The sequence below is a fragment of the Pipistrellus kuhlii genome, unplaced genomic scaffold (genome assembly GCF_014108245.1).
Source record: "Pipistrellus kuhlii isolate mPipKuh1 unplaced genomic scaffold, mPipKuh1.p scaffold_m20_p_3, whole genome shotgun sequence".
Lineage (NCBI taxonomy): Eukaryota > Metazoa > Chordata > Mammalia > Chiroptera > Vespertilionidae > Pipistrellus > Pipistrellus kuhlii.
In genome coordinates this window covers 181,092,458-181,116,944 of record NW_023425529.1, presented here as the reverse complement: position 1 = coordinate 181,116,944, position 24,487 = coordinate 181,092,458, and the positions used below count along the sequence as shown (strand labels likewise).

The following is a 24,487-nucleotide window of genomic DNA, read 5'->3' as shown; positions in this document are numbered from 1 at the left end:
TTCTCTCTCATTCCCTCTCTCTTTACCCACCTCTATAAAATCTATTAAAAACCCCACACATTTAAAAAGAAAAGAAAAAACAAAACAAAAGAACAAATGGAATGGTTATCCAGAAGAGCTTTTCTGTACCTGAGTCTGGTGACTGAGAATCACGCCCTAAAAGAAAAAGAAATGTTCAAATTATTATGAGGGTAAAGGAAAGGAACAATCAAGTAAGATCGTTTGTCAAAGAACTACATGCATTTGAGGGGGGCAACATTATCTCAGTTTTAAAATTCTGGGTACATAAAATACACCAATGAGAAGTTTGTACATTAATTTCTTACTTCAATTAGAATATAATTCATTATATAACCATAATTTATAATTAACGCATATATAAAACACTGATTCCTCCCCCCTACCCCGTGTTATGGCAACCAGTAATTTTATCGTATTATTGCCCATGCAGAATGTATGAATATCTAAATGTCAATTTAAAGCATCAAAAGGTATCTGGCTTGTATACAATGAGTGTTTCTCCAGCATTAAATCAAACCTCTGGATCCTTAGCTCCTGATGCCCTGGTATTTCCATATTCAACTCCTGTATGAGACAGCAATATTTTTTTGTGTGTGATTTGACTTTTTTAATTTGTAGAAAGTATAAATGTATCATATAAATATTATATGATACTTCAAGTCATCCTTTAGACTGAATATTCTTATTATTGCCACTTAAAGTCACATTCTATTCAAATATGAAAGAGCTGTTATAGTATAGTTCATTGTATTGCAGTAAGCTGTGGAAAACAAATTTCAGCACTAAGAAATCTCTTTGGATAATGCAGGAAGGAAGTGGCTCAACGACATATTTACTATTAGTTTTACTGAACTCACACATTCAAGAATCTTCTATAACTTAGGAACATTGGAGGTAATTGATTCGCATTGCTCGGTTCTATTATGTCGCTTGGCCAACTTCCCCTGATATCAGAAAGCCTTAACTTTGAGAAGGCATTCGGGGTCATCCAGCTTCACCTCTGTCCTGGCCCTGGATCCCTTCTACATGTCCCCCAAGGCCATTAGTAAGTTGCTGTTATTTCAATGCCCAGTAGAACATGAATGTTATGTGCAATAATGACTCTTCTTTTTCTTTTTAATGCTTAAGGAATGGCTATTTTGGAATGTAAACACATGAATTAGGAATGATAAAAATTAGCTGAGAAATGCAAGAGTTTGAATTGAGATAATATATCTGATGTAGATTCTTTCCAAATCAAAGAAAGAGAAATAAATGAGCCAGCACAGAATATGTTAGAATGACTCCAGCTCCAATGCGGTAAAGCAGACTAATAAATCTTCATTTTTTAAAAGAGGATATTTGCTAATTTAGTATGGATCGTAACTCCAGTAAATTCCAAATCAGGGAGATAAACGGGGACCGTGCAATGAAAATAACTTTGAGGAGTTACATATGAAATGCTTACTAGACTATCTCCAGGATTTGATGGGAGCAGAAATGATTGTACTTCTTAATCACTTAAATGATAATGAGGACTCTATAAAGAAAACAGTGTAACACACAGAGCAGCAACTAGAATTCTGCTGTGAGCAGTCAGGGGGAGAGATTTAATAACCACCTGGTTACCACACACTGTGGGTGGATACGGAACAAGTTTTGGGACGTGAAGAAACAGCAATGAAAAGACAAGCAGTATGGATAGTAATTATTATTATTATTATCTGTATTATAGTTATATGCTTGAGAATAGGGATTTCACTTTACTCTGGCTTGATAGAACTGGGTTTTTATAAAGAAGAGTGTGTGAGTATGTATTGGGGATGGAGGTTATAGGAGCCTGATGCTTGGAGATGCAGGAGGTATAGGCGTGGTGAGGAATAGGAGGGCATATTGAGAAGATTTGAAGGATACTTTGAAATAAACTTCCTCTGACTGATGGTTTGTAGAGGGTCAGTTCTTTTTCTTACTGGTGACTGCATTAGAGATTATGGAACAGTGAGTGGGATAGACCGTAGTGTGAGAATCAGAGAAGAGTCATTATAAGCTGAATCCAGGGGCTCTCCCCCCTGCCCCCAATACTGAGCCCAGGGATTTCCAAATGAAATTATACCTGTGCTATGGGAAATATGAGCTATTGGTCAGCTGAAAAAAATCCTGCTCAACATAGAAGACATGAATGTGTAGAATTACGATAAAGGACAAAGAATAAAAATAGCCAAGGAGCCGAAGCTGGTTTGGCTCAGTGGTAGAGCGTCAGTCTGTGGAATGAAAAGTCCCAGGTTCGATTCTGGTCAAGGGCATGTATCTTGGTTGCGGGCACATCCCCAGTAGGGGGTGTGCAGGAGACAGCTGGTCGATGTTTCTCTCTCATCGACGTTTCTAGCTCTCTATCTCTCTCCCTTCTCTCTGTTAAAAATCAATTATATATATATATATATATATATATATATATATATATATATATATATATATATATATTTCATATATATAAAAAGGCCAAGGATTAAAACTTCAGGATGAACCGTATTTTAATGAAGTTTATGTTAATGATGGAAGTCCACACCTAAGAGGGTGGTCTCTTAAGAATACTCAAGTATATAATGCTGCAGTTCATTTAAAATAAACCCAATTATAATATTTAAAGCACCCAATCCTGATTTTCTATTTTATTGTAGTTCTCCAGAGGCACTGAAAGATAAATAGCTCCCACATGGATACTGTTGACCTCAGTCCTGCTTTTATTTCATTCCTGCCAGGAAAGGGTAGGAAAGGGAGGATGAGCATGGCTGGAAGCAGGTGACAGAAAGCATGAAAGCATCCTGGGTCCATGTCAAGTAAAGAGAATATATGTGTGTGTGTGTGTGTGTTTTAAACCTTCCTATTGAGCTATATTATGCTAAGCAAAATGAGCCATTCAGAGAAAGACAAGTATCACATAATGTCCCTCATATGTGGAATCTAATGACCGAAATAAACCGATGAACAAAAAGGATCCAGAGACATGGAAGCACGTAACGGACTGATGGATCTTAGAAGGGAGGGAAGGGGGGGGGGGCAGGAAGAGAATAACCAAAGAACTTATATGCATATATGTATAACCCATGGACTCTGACAATAGTGAGGTGAAGGCCTGGGGAGCGAGTGGGAGTGGGGTCAATGGGAGAAAAAAGGGACATCTGCAATACTTACAACAATAAAGATAAATTTTAAAAAACTACTGAGCTGGTAAATGACTTGACAGATGCATGGGGAAGATGGTTTTGTCCAATGTCTTCCATATTATTTATGATCATTCATTGTAAGAAACAGAGCCAGAATTCTAGGGATCAGAGTTCTAAATTTCTAGTGTTCTTTAGTAGATGGTCACTGTGTCTCTGAGATTTAAGAATGAGTGACTGGGTCAGATGTGAACAGTGTCTTTGAGAATGAAGAGCCATGGCCCCTCTCACTGGTGCCATGAGCACTCCCTGTGCCCGGCAGAGGGAAGTGAGGACACTGTCACAGAGGTTGTGCAGGCTCATTGCAGGGTCGGTGTCAGGGGTTGGACTCCATGCCCTCAGACGTCCTTTCCAACTTTATGATTCCAACGTTTGAATTCCTTTTAACTGACGTGGTATATTAGACATAATAAACTCAATTTTTCTTGAAAATTAGGATGATTTTAAATCTTATAGCTCCTTCCATTAGAGGGCTCAATTACTTTGCAAGAATTAATTTAAACCCATTAGTTAAATTCAAGCCAACTAATTGAATGCCTGCAGTGCCTCTAAGTACTGGGATAAGACTTTTTATTTGTTTTCTTCATTTGCCCTCATTTAATTTTGACAAATCTTTGGGAGTCTAGAAAATGATTAAGTTCTCAGAGAAGTAGGGAAACAACAAATTACTCCTCTCCTCCTCCTTCTCCTCCCCCTCCTCCTCCTCCTCCTCCTCCTCCTCCTCCTCCTCCTCCACTTCTTCTTCCAGGACAATGTGAGTTACAGACACGAATTTTCCCAGGGTGTAAGACACGCAGGTGCTGTTCCTGGGGCAGTGGTCACGACTGCATTGCATCCTCTGCAGTGTTACCGGAGACTGCCAGGTGGTTTTGATAAAATAAAATGAACTTCGAAAGGCTTATCGTGTCTCTCTCTATATTTTTAACTAAACTGAAATGGTACTACACACATTGCAATGAAACTTGCATTTAAAAACTTTTAATATATTGTGGAACCACCTGGCCTGCTATTGAAACTTGGACATTGAAATCCATGTGTGGATTGGAGGCGGTGGGCAGGAGGGGGTTTCTCCAGATGGAAGCTTGTTTTTCCTCAACAACGCGGGAGAGCTCAGGACCAAGGACATTCTGAGCATTTAATCAATGACTACATGTATGTGTGTTCAAGATATTGGTGTGCACAGTGAGAATTAACATGATTCAAGCACTCTCCGTCCCTTTTCCACTTCTGCTCCCAAACTCTGCAAACAGAAATAAAAAACAAAGAAACCTCTCTCTTCCCCCGCAAGGAACCAGCCAAGAATCAGACCTGTCGGTCAGCAGGAGGTGCAGGTCTGTTTCAGGGTCTGGAGTCCCAGGGGCTGTCAGGCTCACGTGGGGCTGCCAGAGCCACGCCCCCTCTCAGAGCAGACTGTACCTACCAGCTTTGGTCAGTCCCCACAGACATTTGTTAGAGATACCCACCTCGTGTCTGCTGGCACCTCACGCTCCCAATTACCTTTGAGAGTACATGTATGCCTGGGGCTGCATCCAGGTATACACGCGGTGCTAATCTTAATTGCACCAACGTGTTTAAAAATACCTTGAGAAGGATCTTTGCTGATTGGATTAAAGGAAGGTTTAAGATCTCTTTCAAAACAAATGATCATCCTGTTTGCAACCTTTGGCGAAGAAGTGAATTAACAAATATTCGGTTTCCTACAAACTCCTCTCTCTGACCCCCGTGTCTCCACCCTTCAATAGTTTTTAGCTTAAAATCAAACAAACCACAAAAGCAACTAAGAGTTCTCTCGATGAAATATTGTTACTTTAGTTCATAAGAGACAAAAGTTTAAATAGTTATTGACACTTGCAGTTACTCAACACATTTTTGGCAAGTCGCTGTTGTTTTTAATTAGATTTTTTAAATGTTTTCTACAAGGTCTCAGTTTCCTTTGGCTTTTTTAATTTTATTTTTAGAACAAAAACAGTCAGGAGGGATAGGAGCTATTCTTGAGACAAGAAATGTAAGAACTTGTGGGGCATTCACAGGGTATTTACAGTCACTTTCTTCATCCAAGCAAGATCATTCTGGAAAGAGAGAAAGGTCAGACAAAGCCATTCAAGTGTGGCACTGTGGCAGTTAGTGATATTATACCTGCAGCCAATAGGTTTGGAGAACTCTGAACTCTCTTCACAGATGTTAATGTAACAGACATGGCGGCACGTTTGCGAGCACACCCACCGCTATCTGGAAGCAAAAAAATGACATAGCAGAAGCCACAGCAAAGGAAAAGCACATGCAATCTCATGCATTTTAAGTGGAATGTGCCAGACATCCATGGGAAAGATGAACAGTCAGCATTAGTAACCAGGGAATCCATATGCAAATTTTACAACTACCCCAAACTCAAAACAAAACAAAACAAAATAAAATAAAATAGAAGGTGTTTGTTTTAGTAATAGATGCTAATGCTTTAATAAAAAATCTTTTTAAAGGATTTACTTAACATTTGATGGTTTTTCTTTAATGAAAACATAAAAGTATAAAACTCAACTTTGTTTATACCATTTGCATTCAACTGTTAACTTTTTAAGCAGGATAACCAGCCTTTTGAGTTATGAATAAGCTCTCTTTCAGGGTTAAGAGCCATAATATAATGTACTTTTGTAGCCATCATTAGGCTTACTGTGTTTTAGCTGTTATGAATCCTGAAGATGGTTTTGAGCACCTCTTGAAGTAAATGCTGTTAACAGACATAGCCATGATATATTTGGTATATGGAATTCTTAAAAAGAAATATAGTATTATGGAAATTCTATGTCTTCCCATAGTTACTATAAGTAATGGAAATAATTAGCCTAGTTGAAATCAAGACAATATTGACACATACAGTATTGAAATGACCATGCTAAAAAAATTAACTTGTTTTTATACTTTTGAACATGTATATAATGATCTACCTATTTACACTTAAGCAAATATCAACATGAAGTAAAGTAAGTGAAAAGGTACCAACTATTATAATGTGATATACGTTTCGAGTTACAAGATTTCTAAAATTGAAAGGTTAATGTTCTATTTATGAACAGATTCCAATTCCATTCCCACATTCCTTTGTACATGGAATGTGCAATAAATAGTTTTTCTCATTCCCCTGAAACCAGAATAACCAAGTTTAATTCTTTTTGAAAGTTATTACAAGAGACAAATAATGTAACCACCAATATGATAACATAAATCATTACATATTGCCACATGCTGTTCTCATTTTTTTCTTTTTCTTTATTTTTTTTATACATTTTTTTTATTTTTCAGTTACAGTTAACACACAATATTATACTAGTTTCAGGTGTACAATGTAATGATTAGACAGTTATACTTTTTGTTTATTTCTTAAGGAAAAGTATCCACTTTGTTTACTGAACATGAAGGAACTTAAGAATGCTTGGAAGCATGATCTGAACTAATTTTTGGTAAAATCACAAGTAGTAAGGTCAATAGACCTTAAAATTGGTGGAATTGTCCTCATATCAAAATATAATTTCTTAACCATGTTTAAAAAAACAGTTTTCTAATGCATATAATAATGAAAATAGAAAAATGAAACAACTTAAAGTCAAATAAATCAAAGACTATAATTCAAAGGCCCAACATAGAAAGACACAAATGGTGGAAGCATACAGCTAACGAGAGGCACCAATGGGATATAGCAAACTCTGCAAATTGAAAATAGCTGTGAGGGATGAGAGTTTCTGATAAATGGAGGGAATGTTTTTGAGTATGCGGTTGTAGCAGCTTCGATGGTCTAACAGGGTTGTGTAGTCAAGGGTGCTGAAAGTATGAACTGATGGCTCTTGAAGAGATTTTATTTTCTAGTTCTAGCAATTCTGAACATCTGAAGACAAGCAGTGAGAAAGACGAAAAGGGGGGATTTCAGAATGAGAAGATTCAAGGTCATTGGTTAAACCTACGGTTCCCAAACAGTGTTGGGGTGCCCCGGCTACCTCAGTTGATTCATGAGGGTTTTGAGGGATATTTTACATTTTTTAGGAAAACTCAGTAATATCTATTATTAATAGATACTGCATGAACTACTAGCCTGAGTTAGTTTCCAGTTTCACCATAATAAACTTGTGTTCTCTTCCTTTAGATGATATTATATCTTTGAAAAGTTGGGTTTTTGGTGATGGCTATGACAAAAAAGCAAGAACAAAATAAAATGATTTTTTTTTTCAATTTAAGTTTTTTTTTTCAAATTGTTTCTGAGTCGACAGAAAATAAGTACTTATGAAGTTGTTTGCCCTAAATAGTTAATAAATGGAACTGTATTTTTTTTGGCCTGAGAGTGTGGGAACCTCTGGGTTAAATGACAGCTATATTCTAAGGAACTCTAAGACCTAGGTGAAATAAGTGAAGAATCTGTCTTTATTAACAGTTTAATAAGGAGCTTAATTAGAAAAGTTGAGGCATTTGTGAAATTGCTGGGACAGAGAAATCTATTCTATCCCATTTCTACTTACTCGTGTGTTAATACTTCCTGTGATTTCTTAAGGATATTTTTGAGGTCTCACAATGAGGATCTGTCTTGCATACTTCAGGGCATTCTGAAGAACCCTAGTGCCACTCTCACCTTCACCCTCGGAATGACCTGCGCGGCAACAGTCATGAGTGACTTGCGCCTCTTCCTCTCAGAGACATGATTCTTGGGAGCTGTTTTCATGGCTGAAAACACTCGCATGGGGAAAGCACATACAGAGAATTACTTCCTATCTTTCTCTCTTCACTTTCTTCCAGAACTAAGATTTGCCTTAGAAAATAATGGGTCACAGATTCTTAGAGTGGAAAGATAGCATGTTTTGTACATATTTCTATACCTTACCTTGTTCAGAGATTTTAGTGTAAAAAATGAACACATCTCCTCTGGCACACTTACTACATATTTGACTAAGACAAAAAGCTGCTTTGCTTGAAAACAATATATATATATTTTTAACTTTAGTGAATGACACATAGGTATTAAAGTAGTAATATATGGCTTTAGTGATTGGTAGGTAGATAATGAAGACTAATTTGATTTGTTAGATATTTCAGTACTAATTTTTACCAGTACTTCATTTTGTAGATCTAGATAGCAACAATGCTTTCTTTACCTTCCTACAGCAATATTTACACATATATTAAAAAGTGGCATGTTTTTTTTAATAGCACTATGGTCATAGTTTGGAATTTTAAATAAAGGGTTTGTCACTTCTTACCAATTTTGTGTGCTTAAGTTTGAATATCATATTTTACATGTATATGTACATATAGGTTCACTGATATAACTGTGCAAATTATCATTCTACATGGAGCCAAGCACAATCCTTTTACATGAGAGGATGTTAGAGGGTTATAGTCATGCTGCTATAGCAGAAACCAGGCTCAAGTACCCTAGTGACCTAAACAAATATATAAATGTCTATTTACCTATTTTTCCCATTACAGTTGTATTCTATGCATAGGAGGACTAACTATTAAATGTATTTTACATGAATATGATAGCTTTAGCATAATCACATATTATACATCTGTCATGATAGGGTTGCAATAAATAGGATTCCACAAGGTGAAGGGTTTTGGGAAGTTATGTCCTAAGTCAACTTATGTCTGTGAGAAGATGTCTCAGAACAATTATGGAAATCAATATCTTCCCAGTTATTATTATTATAGTTGTGGAAATATAACTTCCTTTTGCTGGACTGACTGCAGTGTCACAACACAACTTGTCCTAGTTCAGCTACAAGCTGTCTATTCTATTTGCTTTCTTCAATCTCCTTTACCTAATACTAGTTTTTCTTCTATTTCCCAGGTCTTTTTCCCGCACTTCCCATTGTCCAAATGCCTTTACTTGGTTCATCTCCAGGGTTAGAATTTCTCTGGGTTTCTACGTCTTCCTTGTATATTTTGACTGTCTCCAGTATCCCCGTTTTGCCGGTTGCTCTACATGTCTGTGAGTTGACTATGTTCGCAGGGGCCAGCTGACCTCAAGTGCAGAGGTCAGTTAGGGCAGGTTTCTGCTAAGGGGCAGCCACAGCATCACGGGGAATGGGTCATGTGTCTACACTTAATCTAGGGCTCAGAGACCGGTTCTCACCAGTGATTGCTAATCCTCCCTTGATAACAAGAGACAGCAAACTTTCCAGTGATTGCTTGAAAATAAGAAACAGTATTTTTTAAACACAAGTTACAAAATTTCAGTGAGAAAGTTGTTTTCCAGAATTACTTACTGTCGAATTTAAGAATTTCAGGGGAGAAAAGGTGAAACTGTATGCTAAAACATTTCTACTATGGAAAAAATTCATGTCATAGCATGTATCACAAAGACTTACAATTAATCTGTATACAATAACAGAGTTCAGAGGCATTCATGTTGTTACGCTAATTGGAGATACTGTTCTCACATCTAAAAATCTAATGCTTATGACTTTAGGTGTACTGTGTGCATGGGTTAATTAAGCTGATTTCATAGGAAACTTTGGCAATGTCTGCTGACTGTCAACATAAAGGGTTTATAGAATGGGAAAGTTTAAATGTTTTCTACTAGTGCAACCTGCCTTTGAATTTAGCCTATTCTAAGAAGGATTTCAAATGCATACATGCAAACGACATTCCACCTCTTCCTAGGGTACATAGGAGTTAATTTCAAGGCACAATTTACAGAAAAAAATTGAGTAAGAGTAGATAAAACCAAAAATTTTACTTTTGATAGTTGTAACACTAGAACATAAAGACAAAGACATTAAGTAATGAATGAACACTATCCATCTAATCAGAAACTCAGGATCAGCAGAGTGCTAACCTAATGATTTAGTAGGGCCAAGATGATGTTTAGAGAGCAGGGCTGAAAAGGTTAAAACTAACAGAGATGGCATACCTGTATTCATTGTGACCTTGGAGGATTTGTTATTAAAGTCTTCAGTTTCCCTGTAGAAAAAAAAAAAAAAAAAAAAAAAAAAAAGATGTTTTAATTTATTCACCAGTGCATGGAACAAAATATCATAACATGCAATTGGTTTTGTTTTTGGAGTACATATGAGTTAATATTTCATTATCATTAGTCTTATTTAAATCAGGGCTTAATAAGATGGGCAGAATTTATAATTCTATTGAAGTTAAATTTCAATTATTATTAGTCCTATGCTCATAATTATAAACTTAAGTTTTTACTTTACGGTGACCAGTAGTGGATGAAAATGAAAAAAAAAAAATTCTCATTTTAAAAAATTCAATTTCTCTCATAAGCATCTATATATATAAAAGCCTAAGCAACCATTGGCTGGTTGCTATGATGCACACTGACCACCAGAGGGCAGATGCTCAACACACAAAATCAGTCTCCCTCCTGTCTGGATCAGGCCTGTGGGGATTGGGCCCAAACCAGATTTCCGACATTCCCTGAGGGGTCCTGGATTGTGAGAGGGCATAGGCCAAGCTGAGGGACCCCACTGGTACACGAATACATGCATCAGGCCTCCAGTTTATAACTAAGAGGTTTTGCTTTTTAAGCTTGAAGAGATCATTAGTAATAAAGTGCCATATTTCAGAATTTTAAAATATACCCAGGAACTTTGAAATCTAACATATATTATTCAATTTGTTATATTTTATTTATTACTGGACCAATTTATTACCAGGGAATACTTAATATATATATTTTGAACAAATAGCCAAGGAAGATGAGATTCATCTATTTTTAAGATGCAGGAAATAAATGTTTACTACAAAACCCATTTCTGTGTCAGTATCAGACACTCTAGCTTTTCCCAGTGAAGTGTTTGATGGATAACAATTGAGATGAAGTCATTAAAAATGGTTGCGGCCTGGCTGGTCTGGCTCAGTAGTTAAGTGTTGACCTATGAACCAAGTTGTGGGCTTGAACCCCAGAAGCGGGTGTGGAGGAGGCAGCTGATCAATGATTTTCTCTCTCTTCCTCTCTGAAATCAATAAAAAATATACATTTTAATGAAGCGTTTGCAGAACAATGGTTATTGTAGAAAAACATTTTTTAGTGTTGAGTATTATTTTATGACGCATGAGATGACTTAGTTCTTTCCCTGTCATATCATCTTAGCCTGTTTTTAGCATTTCTAATTTATCCACACCCTAAGACCAAAAAGGAAGGACTTGCTGTCATAGGAAGCAAACCTTACAAGAGCAAGAGCTCTCTGGAGATGTTGGATCCCAGCCACCCTCCCTTTGCTAGTGGCTAGCGCCTACTGTTGGATGGACATGAACTTCCGAACACCACTCACTGAGTTGCCATGTACATTAGCACTCTTAACATCTAATAGTTTAAAAATTTATTTATACTTTGTGGATGAGTGGGGATAATGTTGAAATGAAATCATCTGCCACGATTTGTCAAAAAAGACTTTTGATAAGTATGTTTTTCTTCAATCCGCAAAGGGCACCAGATGAGCTTCTTCGGCTTCCTGGTCTGTCTGCCTGGTCCTTGCCCTCTCCACCTTTCAGAACATGACTCCTGTCCTCATGTGCTCTGCTCACTTCATCACCTATCATTTTCCTCCACTGTGGCCATTGCACTTCACCTCTGTTAGAAAGCTTAGTTTTGTTCATTACTACTGTGAAATTCTAATAAAATTAAAATGCAAGCACCAGCTAAATGTAATATATCTATTTCCTCTCCCAGGGTGGGGAAAGAAATGGTGAAATAAAATAGCGTGAAAATAGTAACAATTAGGGACCTTTTTCTAGTCAGATTTCCAATGCTTTACTAGAGAATTACTTATTTCCAGGAACTTAATTTTTTTTTTATAACATTAAGTCCCTAAATGTAACCAATTTTCACCAGATGGTTTCATCTTCATCATTTATCTAGAGCAGTTTTGCTTATATTTAGCAGCTATTGTTGGAGAGAGATTATAGCATTGTTAGAATTTAAGATTTTATTAATTTAAACTTAACTATTTTAAAAATGTGTATTATTTCAAATGATTAATTAAATCTGTTTCTTTTTTGTTTCTTATACACATCATACTTGACTTATTCAGTCAATTCTTTTGGGCTATGAATTTTTGCAAATTTATTGGCAAATACTTTTTGTGACAATTTTGAAACATGGACTATACTGTTGATTTTTTAAAATATATTTTATTGATCTTTTACAGAGAGGAAGAGACAGGGATAGAGTTAGAAACATTGATGAGAGAGAGTCATCGATCAGCTGCCTCCTGCACACCTACTTCTGAGGATGTGCCCGCAACCAAGGTACATGCTCTTGACTGGAATCGAACATGGGACCCTTCAGTCTGCAGGCCAATGCTCTATCCACTGAGCCAAACCAGTTTCAGCAGGATTTTATCTTTGATGGCTACACTGAATTAACTGATACCTTGGTACTCAATGAGGGCGAGGGTAATGATCATAAAGAATGAATACAATCACAGTGCTGATTCCACCCCAATTTAATTTCAGAGTTATACACGGAAGACAATTCAGATGCTATTCTTGTTCTGTATGCTTTCAGACCATCCAATTATTTTCAGTGTCATATGGAACTGGACACTCAGTACCATGATTTTCCAGTGGAGTTCACAGTAAGACTTCATAGGCCAGTTTGACGTTAAAATGGGATTTCAGTGCGTACAAATTAACAGCTCCTCTTCCCCTCCTGACTCCCCCCCAGCTTTCTCAGAATACACAGAAAATTATGACACATCACCGAGAAACTGCTGGTAGCCTGCACACCACCTGTGCTGAAGAGACAGAGGCCAGTGAACCGGGAGGCGGCGGTGGTCAATGCAGGAGGCTTGAGAAAGCTCCGTCAGATTATTTATCTTACTCTCTCAGTAGCAAAACTCCTAATATGTTAACCTTAAATGGACAAAATAAATGGAAAGGAAAACCCTCAGGGGATGTCTGTGACCGAGGCTAAAACAAGAAGGGATAAACATTCTCCAGAAATTGAGGACTGCAGGGACATTCCCCAGATTCTCTTTTCTCCTTTCCAAGAACACTTTATGTTTAAAACTGCTTCAAGTTTTAAAACTGAATGACAAGAGAGGGGGCTTGGACGGGAACCCTCCTGATGGATGGAATATTAAATCTGTCTCAAAGGTTGGGCTCTCAGAGTCCAGCACCTACGGATAAAACATAATGATGCTTTTTATAGTGAGTTAAAGAACTAATTGTCAAAATGTGTTGTTTGGATTCAACTGCATACATTTACCAAATAGCTGACATCCCAAAAGTAAAATCGGATTAGCAGGAACAAAGACAGGCGCCACAAATCCTTGAGCGTTTCATCTTTAAAGTGATGTATCCTGTTACTTATAAAGGAAGTTTGTGAGTTTTTTTAGACTTCACACTGGTGTACATGCCAAAATGTGAAATGACTAACTTCCTAGTCAGCAAGATGTTTTCCACGTTGTTAAGAGCCAAGTGATGGAGCCCCCAAAACTGATACCCAAAAACGTCTTGGGTAACTAGTAAAAATGCACGATTCCATTTCCATTATTTGCACAAAAGCCATTAACAAACCCATGACAGAGAGCTCTCTTTAGACAGTCTATCCGAAGTGGATCTATTCCCTTTTGTTGGGTTCTGAAAATGTGTCTTTGATTGGACTTATATAACAAGCATGGCTTATTCTGGAAAGCATCAAATTCCTGGAGTGTTTGAGTGCTAACGGAGGAGACAGTATGTCAAGTATTTCCTTAAATTGGAATTGAACTGGGACCAAGGCAGTGAGAACGGACGGTAAAGTGCAGATTGCCTTAAACTTCAGCAGATAATCCACAGAGCAAAGAACTCTGTGCATTAGAGAGTCAGAAGTGGGGTCAGCAGAGGGTGTGGGGCTGTATTCAGTTCTTGCTGGAGTTTTGGAGGAAAGACAACTTTATAGGTTTCTGAATTCATGGATGGCAATGGATTTGCTTTTTGTTTGGGTTAGAGCAGTTTCACCCCCAATCAGTATGTGGCAATAGGTTGTGTTGGTTGTTCATGCATGGCCACATCATCGGTCTGTGAGTATAGTCTTCTAATTCTGCTTGAATGTCTTTCAATAATCAGACATCCCATTGGATTTATGGATCAGAACAGCCTTTTATCCCCCACATGCACCGGCAGCAGAGGGGGTATTTTAACTTCTGAACGAGGGTTCCAGGAAGATGTTTGATTGATTGTTCATGCAGAGGCACCTACATGTCTGGGCCCAGGATCTTGTAACGAGGCTTGAGTTCTTTCATCAGGCATCTCACTCTGCAGGGGAGCAGAGGCACATCCTGTCCCCAATGTTGGCCGAGAATTGTGTGTCACTTTACTTTTGTAGACTTGCATTTCGGCATCAAGGCCATCTAAACAACAACAGGACCCAGTTTTAGCTCGGTTAATGCGAGAGGTTGCCCAGAAGATTGCTCATGGAATAATCGTAATCCAAGAATTGCTAGGGCTCGTTTGAAATTAATCTATTCACAATTCATATACAACATTATTCAGAATAAAGGGCACAGTCTACGTGGTAAGAAAACATTGACGGATGTTTGATTTCTTTAGAGATCTATTTGAAACACAAGAAGGAAAAAAATGATGCCTATGAAGGTTATGCACCAGATTTACCTGAATTTACTTTGAAATGGGATCATGTGTATCATTTTTTTTTCTTGATAAACTACCCTGAATAGTCAATACATCCTGCTCTCTTTCTGAGGGAGGTAGGATTAGAAGTATTCAAAAGTGCCAAGTGATTTCATTATTTAATTATACTGCAATGATTTCACGTAGGTGGAGGACGTTTATTTTTACTTATCTTTTCTAATACTCCGTCAAACAGGCTGCTTTGAAATTTGCACAGGAAATAGCCCAAGTAGTTTATTTTGCCCTTTACCGTCCTTGAGATTAGACACAGAAGAATCCACCTCAACTCCTCTTCTGAGTGGTTCCTCTTACTTGACAGCCAGTATCTGATGCCAACTCACGGCTCCCTAGCCTCTGGGTAGGTGGTACCCGTCATCACAGTCAACTGTGAGCACGGTTGTGTTTGCTCAGAGTCTGCAATGAGAACTCTAAATTCCTCCCACCGTTCCTGGGCTAGTGGTGCCCGGAGATGGGCCCTTCGTATTCAGGAGCCAAGTTACCCACAGCCTGTAGGCGTGAGTGCTGCGGGCTGGGCATGTTAAACAGCATTGGTAGGAATAATAAGAAACCACCAAGAAGAGTGAAGAACAGAAGCATACGAGGCCACCGATAGTTTTCACGAGAATACACTAGGTATTCTTTGTAAGCACACCCACTCTTCCACGCCTGGGCACATCTCCTGAAGAACAGCACCACATGTTTCTCAAGGAGATCGGCGATTTTCCTTTGGAGTCTTCAGAAATGCAAGCTGGTGAAAATACTGACATATTTTCCCTAAGACTATCCTGGTTAGAGGCAAGGAGACCACCACCTGGTCAATCATTTTCTTTCTGATACTGTTCCAAAGCCTCAGAGTCTGTGATCATTCTCTTATTTAACTGTGAAAGAATGTGGACTTTTTTTTTTTTTTTTAACACATGAAATGGTCTTGAGATTTAATGTTGCTCTAGTATCTTACGTTCCTGGTAATTCCCTATTTTTATATGGTGATACTGAAGAGTGATTACAGGGTACATCTAAAGACTTACAAACACGTGTTTTTTTCTCACAGTCATTTGAGTAAGTGGGTAGGACAATGCTAGAAAAAGACCATTGGCTTCTCTGATGTGTTGATCAAAAGCCAAATGGATTCCTAATAAAAGGGAATCAGATGCCTAATGGCAGTCCGGTGAGGCAGGCACATTATCAGAGACCTCTGATGGGTGAGAATACTGGGACACTTGCTACAGAGGAACTGAATAGTGTGGGAAGGAGAGGGCTGAGTCTGGCAGACGTGGACTCAAATCTCAATTCTGCCATATCCAGCCCTGTCAATGACGTATGCCAGTGCCATCACCATCTGCTTCGGCAGTGACAACAGTAGAAGGATCAAACCTATCCCTTCCCCCACCGCAGCAAACCATCCCCAATCCGGCCAACTGGCATCTTTCCCATTTACCCATATTTCAAATAGCTTGAGGCAGAACTTCAGCTTTGATTGAGTATTGGGAAAATAATCTAGACCAGTGGTCGGCAAACGCATTAGTCAACAGAGCCAAATATCAACAGTACAGCAATTGAAATTTCTTTTGAAAGCTGAAAACCAACTTCTGCGCATGGGCCACAAAGTTTCAATCACACTGTATGTGCACGCCCACATGTAGTATTTTGTGGAAGAGCCATACTCAAGGGGCCAAAGAGCCGCATGTGGCTCTCAAGCTGCAGTTTGCCGACGGCTGATCTAGACTTTCCTGAAAAAAATACATGGGGTGTTATTTTATTGCTTTAGACTGAAATGAGCCATTGTGGTTTATTAGGTTAATTTGTATGTATTCTCCCATCTTCTAATTATCCACCCCCAACTTAACAACATAATGGATTTGAAAAGGAATCCTGTTTTCCAGGCATAAACAGAGCCTTCTTTTAGCTGAAACTTTACCCACTTCCCCCCTGTTTCTCTCCCTCCTTCCCCCCCCCCCCCCCACACACACACACACAGATTGCAGGGAGCAAGAGGAGACAGACCTAAAGAAACAGTTGAATCAAACACTTGCCTCCTGGCCCAGCTGAGCCACGGCTCCTGCATCTAAAGGAATGTGACACGTAAAGGTTGTGACAGTTAGTCTTTTAAAAACCTTCTTCATTGACTTTGACAGCTTATAACCCAAGGTGGTGGCCAGAGGAAAGAGATGTCTATAAAATGTCACATAAAGAATTGTGTGACAAATTGCAGAGTAATAACATCCTGATATCAGCCATTCTTGTTTAGTTTGTTAGTGAAGGCACCTTCTGTTCTTTTCACCATTGTATAGAGTACAATACAATTTTGAAGAGCAAATTTACTTCTTTGTTTTCAATTTAGAAGTAAGACTCTCTACTTGCAGATGACATGTTATATATAGTACACCCTAACACTCCATCAAAGAACTATTAAAACTTGCAGATTCACTGGAGTTTCAGGATAAAAACTAAAGGAAAGGCCAGTTCCATTTCTATCCTATATAATAAAGAGCTAATATGCTAATTAGACTGAACAGCAGAACAACCGTCTGGAAGAATGTCTGGACGACCTTCTAGACAAAGCTGGGGCTGCGAGGGCCAGCCTAGGCTGTGAGGGGCTGAGAGGGCTGCCGGAGCTTGAGGGCCAGCTGAGGTACCTGGGACTGCAAGGACCAAGACCCTTGCATGAATTTTGTGCATTGGACTGTCAGTTGGACATCGCCCAATGGCTCCCAGGCTGCTGGAGGGATGTCTGACTGCCAGCTTAGGCCTGATGCCCCGGGGAGTGAGCCTAAGCTGGCCGCTGGACATCCCCTGAGGGGTCCCGGACTGCGAGAAGGAGCAGGCCAGGTTGAGGGAAACCCCCCATTCCCTGAGTGCATGAATTTTTGTGCACTGGGCCTCTAGTGTTTATATACCACTGGCATTATTATAAATTTGTGTTTGTAAGTATCTCAGAGATGAAATGGTGAAACTCCTCTTGCTCCATGGAATTTGAATTTTTGGGGAGGGAGGTGATACACATTTGCTCCAATTTTGTCTTTTATGTTCAGAAACTAAATAATACTTCTCTTACAAAACTTATCTAGAATGAAAATATGTTAAATCACTGTGTATAGATGTTATGGTAATTTGACTCATGTTAGAAAATCCAAGGAGAAAAAAATGGGCCAATGGGAGGAAATACTGTCTTTGAAGAAATTTTGAATTTATTAACATTTGAAACTTCTGGCATTTTTTGAACAATCTATAGTTTATGACAATATTCATTTGGATTTAAAGAAAATAGATAATAATGATAGATACCTTCTATTTTCATTGTTAAAATTATTTGGAGTACACAATGGTTCCCTAAATTTTAGCAAAAAATTTGGCATAATTCTTCATGATATTTCTGTGTGCTGAGTGTGAAAGTGTTAGGGGAATCCTTGTTGAATGAAAAATTTTCAGGAGTGCCTCTACCTGGCTTGCTTTCAACATTTTTATTCTGGGGAAAAATAGGGTGGCATGCTTATCAGTTCTACAGAAGGCACACACAAAAGAAAGGATTAGGTAATAAGTGGAAAGACAGATTATGCTGATGGCTGAATTAAACTTAAACAGGGATAAACAAGAAGTTCTGCAACTTGGCTAAACCAAATCATTTCATGGATAGATTGAAAAATTTATTTCTTATAACCTTATCTGAAATAAGTCTAGGAACTTTAGTGCTCTGTGAGCTCCATGTGATTAAAATATAATTAAATCAATGACCAATGGTGGTAAAAATCCAGGAAGCTTATGGTCCCTCGTTTACAGCCATGTTTGAGCCTGCTTACTCGATTTCAGAATGTCCTCTTTTAGTGTTTGTGAATGAATGAGCTTGGCCTGGATGTGATGTCCTGGGCAGGCTCAGAGGCTGTTACTGAAGGCTGAAAGAGTCAGGGTGAGGCCAATGAGTGATTGGTGGAAGGACTAGTGTGAGCTGCCAGGTGACTGTTGGCAGCAAAAAGAAAACTATTGACATGTACCCTGATGTTGTTTTTTTTCATCTCAGGGAACTCATCCCAGTGACTTTTAGGGTTAATGCTCTTAAATAACCCAAATGTATGCTTTGCGTTGACAGGAAGACAGATGGATAACAGTAGCAACTGGAAAGTTCAATATTTCCTTAAAATGTACTGAATTTAAGAAACATGATATCTAAATGAAATTTCCTCTATGCTTTTTATTTATTTATTTATTTATTTTGGCTGTTATTTTCTTTTTCTTTTTTTAAAATTAAATTAATTTGGGCTGATATCCTATATAATAAAAGCCTAATATGCTAAGTGTCTGGTTGTCCAGTCAACCAATCAAAGCATAATATGCTAATAATATGCTAAGGCCACTCAACTGCTTGCTAAGATGTGCACTGACCACCAGGGGGCAGGTACTCCAACCGATAGGTTAGCTTGCTGCTGGGGTCCAGCCAATTGAGACTGAGCAAAATGGACTGGACATGCCCTGGAATCCTTTACAGTCCTTCCCTGGCTGTCCAACCTCTTGCATACCTTCCCAACCCTGATTGTGCACCAGTGAGGTCCCTCGGCCTAGCCTGCACCTTCTCAAAATCTGGGACCCCTTGGGGGATGTTGGAGAGCTGGTTTTGGCCTGATCCCAATCAACACAGGAGCTGCCCCCTGGTGGTCAGTGTGCTCCCACGGGGAGTGCTGTTGAGCCAGAAGCTGGGCTCATGGCTGGCGAGTGCAGTGGCTGTGGCAGGGAGCCTCTCCCACCTCTGCAGCAGCACTAAGACTGTCTTACTGATGGCTCTCCGCTGGGAGCGGGCCTAAGCCATCAGTCAGACATCCCCCGAGTGCTCCCAGACTGCGAGAGGGCGCAGGCTGGGCTGAGGGACTCCTCCTCCCCCGAGTGCATAAATTTTGTATACCGGGCCTCTAGTTAGTTAATAAGATTATACGTTTTCAAATGTACATTTCTATGATACATGATCTGTACATATGCCTACCATCCTAAGTCAAGTCATCTTCCGTCACTACATACTTGATCTATGCTGTGTTTTTAACAATCAGGTTTACAGCTTTCATTAGAACTACCAGTAAGTGTGTTGAGACTTCTGAATTATACAGCAAAATGGAGGGTGGATATCTATTGCCCTTTGGTTCAGTGAAATGCCAATGCAAATGACCTCATTTCTAGTTCTGACCCACTCACATGGTCTCAGCATTCCTCATTTTTTTATACCTAATATAGTCCTCATACCCTGCCACTATTTAAAGCTAAAACCTTCACTTATAACATCCAAAAATAGGCAAAGAAAACATTATACAAATCTATACTTAAATTATACATTGGAGAACTAATGAAACTTACTTGAACAAAGATTTTGTTTCATAATACCCTTATTTATTTGACATGATGGCTAAATCTAGAAATGGTTGGAACACTTTTTAAAATATTGTTGGGTACATGTAAACATATGTAGTTAAATCTTATTTGATTTAGCCCTAGCAGCTTTGGCTCAGAGCATTAGTCTGCAGACTGATGGATCCCGGGTTGGATTCTGATCAAGAGCACATGTCTGGATTGCAGGCTCAATCTCCAGTAGGGGATGGGCAAGAGGCAGCCAATCATTGATGTTTCTATCTCTCTATCCTTCTCCCTTCCTCTCTTTCTAAAATCAATAAAAACATATATATTTTTTAAGTTAGCAACTTTCTTGTGGGAGGGGCAATGCGAGGAATATACATATGCACTAATTCAGTGGCTAGTAAGTGGCAGGGTCAGGATTCAAGCCTTATATGTGGATGTGCACTTGGGCAAATCATGTGTTTCTTTGGGTCTGAGCTTTTTTAACTTATAAAATGAAAAGTTTGTTTTAAAATTCAAAAGCACATAAAGTCCTTTTATGGTCTAAAATTTGCCTACATCAAACTCTTCCTATATTTAGTTGACTAATATTGATTGAACTTTTTAAAAATGATTCATTTGCATACTAAAATCCAGAAGAAAGAGACTTTAAAGATTCATATATCTAACAGCTTCAGAATGAGATGGCTATTTACTGACATGAGTCCTAGTCATCATCCAAAGCTGATGAAAGACAGCTTACCTGCCTACTTTACTTCATTCCAGAAATACAACCTATAGAACTCTCCTTATATAACATATCTTCCCACACCGTGTTTCCCCGAAAATAAGACATCCTCCGAAAATAAGACCTACTTGCAGGTTTCCTTCTGAGTGAAATATAAGGCATCCCCCTAAAATAAGCCCCCTCCCCCAGGCTAAACATGAGAGATTTGGTCCACTAATTCTGAAAGAAATGGAGTCACTAGAAATTCACCAGGAAATTCAGGAATTGGATTGTTATGATGATGTTCCAGAAGATAATGACATGATTGTCATTGAATAAATGAGTAAATTCTTGATACTGTAGGATTCACAGTTTGTCTGGTTTGTGTTGACAACTACCGTACTACCGTACCGTATACAGGTAATAAATTTCCTTTATTTTCATTTAACAATAAATGTGTACTGTATTCTTCTTCATGGAAAAATAAGACATCCCCTGAAAATAAGACCTAGTGCATCTTTGGGAGCAAAAATTAATATAAGACACTGTCTTATTTTTGGGGAAACAGGGTATTATCTCAAGTGCCATTCCACTGAGATGACCAGTTATAGGATTTCACTTGCCAAAATGTCCATTTTAGAAATCGACACCAAAACAATGTGTAGAAAAATAAATTTTGGTTAATAAATTATCATCACCTTTTAAAAAGTTTTCATCACGACGGTGTGGTGTTTGTAGGGACATTGGAGGTGATGAGAATCACTGATTTTTGTTCATTTGTTTGTTTCTATTAGAGTTTGCGCTAGAGAAGACATTCAAGACAGATAGGTCACAAAACGCAGTTTTGTGTTCCAAACGGTACATTCTTTTGCATATCTCCTATTTCAAAGAGTAAAGTCTATTGGCCTTTGAGGATACAAAAGGCTAAAAGATCTAAGCACATTATGTTCAAAGGCAATATGTTCATTACCTTTTTCTTGCTGGCTGAAGCAGTCATGTCATCACTTGCTAAATTACAGCACGGGAAATACAGTGACATCTGGAGTTTTTTGTCATGTGGATGATGCCAATCTTACTTATGATCCACAAACCTTTCAATCAGCCTGTTCCCTCTTTCAGAAGTTTCTGAATTAGAATGTTAATACTTAACATAAGTTATGATTGAATATATGTATCATTAGCTTAAAATGATTGAGAAAGACAAACTAGGGAAAAGTTTAAATTATGGAATGTTTGTGACAAAGCAATTTATTTTCTTTCAAGAAATATAGATTAATTCTAGGTCCAGGAAATGAAGTCAAAAATAGATCCTAGGGGTCGTATTTTAATGAACACATAAGAATGATTTGTACATATGACATTAATTTATGTGTGGTAAATATCTCAGAAGGCTTATTTTATATACCATATTTTTCAGACCATAAGACGCTCCGGACCATAAGACGCACCAGTTTTTAGAGAAGGGAAATGAAGAAAAAAAGATTCTGAAACAAATAGTGTCCTAAAATATTTTATGCGCATTAAAACCCAACATCACAGTCATAAACACATGCAATCAACCCTGTAAAGTAAACAGCAGCATTTAGAACCATTTTAGAGCCGGGCAAGCACACAGAGACCACACAGAGCCGGGCAAGTAAAAAAACTTTTTTTTTTAAATATATGTGTAGGCTACATTTGGACCATAAGACGCAAGGACTTTTCTCCCCCCACTTCTGGGGGGAAAAAAGTGCGTCTTGTGGTCCGAAAAATACGGTAGTTTAAGTATTTATGTTAACGTTTTGCTTAAGGACCTAATATCATCAAAAGTATACAACAGTTTGGACCCTCATCAAATTACCCCAATGTCTAAGTTGGTATGTCTAAGTTACAATACAAATATAATTAATATTGATTTCCCAGTTTATGCTAGGTTCATAATATTTCCCTCTTTCCAAGCCTCACTCCATTTTCCAGTATTACCTACCCCAGAGAATGGCATCATTCATTCATTATTTAAAAAAAAAAACACACACACACATTTTTATTGATTTCAGAGAGGAAATGAGAGGGAGAGAGAGAGAAATGCCAATAATGATAGAGAATCATTGATAGGCTGAGTCCTGCATGGCCTCCACTGGAGATCAAGCCTGCAACCTGGGCATGTGCTCTTGACTGGAATCGAACCCAGGACCCTTCAGTCCACAGACCAAAGCTCTATCCACTGAGCCAAATCAGTTAGGGCATTCATATATTATTTAATTCATTAAAATTCCTATGGCACACCAATTGAAAACCACTGATTTAACCAGTAGTAAATTACTAATTTATATAATGTATTTTAAACAAAATCATCTTTGTTGTCTGAACCTTAAACACTCACATGACCTGTCAATTTGTTTTTCCAAGAGGAGGAAACAAAGGTTTATTTTTAAAAAAATCCTCAGTATAGAAGGATTATCTTCCTATTCTTTACTCCAACCAAAATTAGAACAACATAATGCAAACAAACAATCTCTGGACTCTTTTATTTCTTAATTATTGTAATCTAATATAATAAAATTGATTATAACAGTGGACAATGATTGCTGTTACTTAGGGGGTGTTTCGTATGTATACATAATCTGATAAATTGTGATCCTTAGTTCATGACAAAGTCTTATCATAGCTCCTCCTAACCCTTCCTCCATTTCCTCCTTGTCATTAAACACCTGCACTGCCACCATCTGAAACATGGTAGACTCTGATAACTAATTGCATGGAACCAGAAGGCCTCACTCTATCCTACCCCTCTACACATGAAGTAACTATTACTCCAGTGTTATGTGGGTCATTCTCTTGCTTTCCTTTTTATGTGGTTTCATTGATTCAACAGAGTAGTAAACATACTTGAATGTTTATTTGTAAGTACTGGTAAACATACTAGCATGTTTATTTTAGTTGTTTTTATCTTTAAAATGATGTCATCAAGCTGGATGTCATTATATTACTAAGTTTCATTCTTATTGTTGCCTGTTTCTGTAGTGTGTTCATTTTGCCTCCTGTATAACGTTCTATTGTGTGAATGCAGTACAGTTTATGCATCTACTTTCTTATTCATGGACACTTGGATTACTTCTAGATTTTTGCGGTTTTGGACAGTGCGGCCATGTTCATGAATATTTATGTATCTGTTTCTTACAGCTATGCTTGTTGATTAACTGCTTGCCAGAGAGCTTTAATGATAATCACAGCTCTTACTTAAGTGCTTTCTGTGTGCCAGGAACTGTTCTGACAGTAGTTACATATATATTAACTCATTTGAGCCTCATGACAATCAAATGAGATAGCTACTGTTGTTATTTTACTCATTAAAAAAATGAAAATTCAGAGAAGTTAAGAAACATGCCCAAAGCCACACAGCTATTAGCTAGCAGACTCAAGTTTGGAAATCCAGGTAATTTGTGTTCTGAAACACTGCATTATAATGTCTTCCTTAGATCTAAGAACCTGAAGGATTGCAAAGTGTGAGTGTAGGACTGCGGTAATTTGGATCAATCAGTGCTAGGGTTAGGGTTAGGGTTAAGGTATGGTATGCCTGCAATGAGCCATACTGAAAATGTCCACTTGCATTCTAACTGCCCTAAAACACACT

General features: G+C 38.1%; 1 protein-coding gene across 3 annotated transcripts in view; it reads right to left on the bottom strand.

The window, feature by feature from the left end:
- SORBS2 (sorbin and SH3 domain containing 2) overlaps positions 1–24,487 on the bottom strand; it is a 155,691-nt gene that overhangs the window by 73,747 nt on the left and 57,457 nt on the right. For 2 of the 3 annotated variants that reach the window (XM_045588945.1, XM_045588948.1), the window contains exons 2-4: positions 10,117–10,166; positions 5,358–5,450; positions 130–156 (exon numbers count right to left, since the gene is read on the bottom strand). In XM_045588945.1, coding sequence (XP_045444901.1) covers positions 130–156; positions 5,358–5,450; positions 10,117–10,126 — 130 coding nt within the window. In that variant the 5' untranslated portion in view covers positions 10,127–10,166. The remainder of the gene's footprint in view (positions 1–129; positions 157–5,357; positions 5,451–10,116; positions 10,167–24,487) is intronic. The other variant, XM_045588949.1, reaches the window with a different exon arrangement.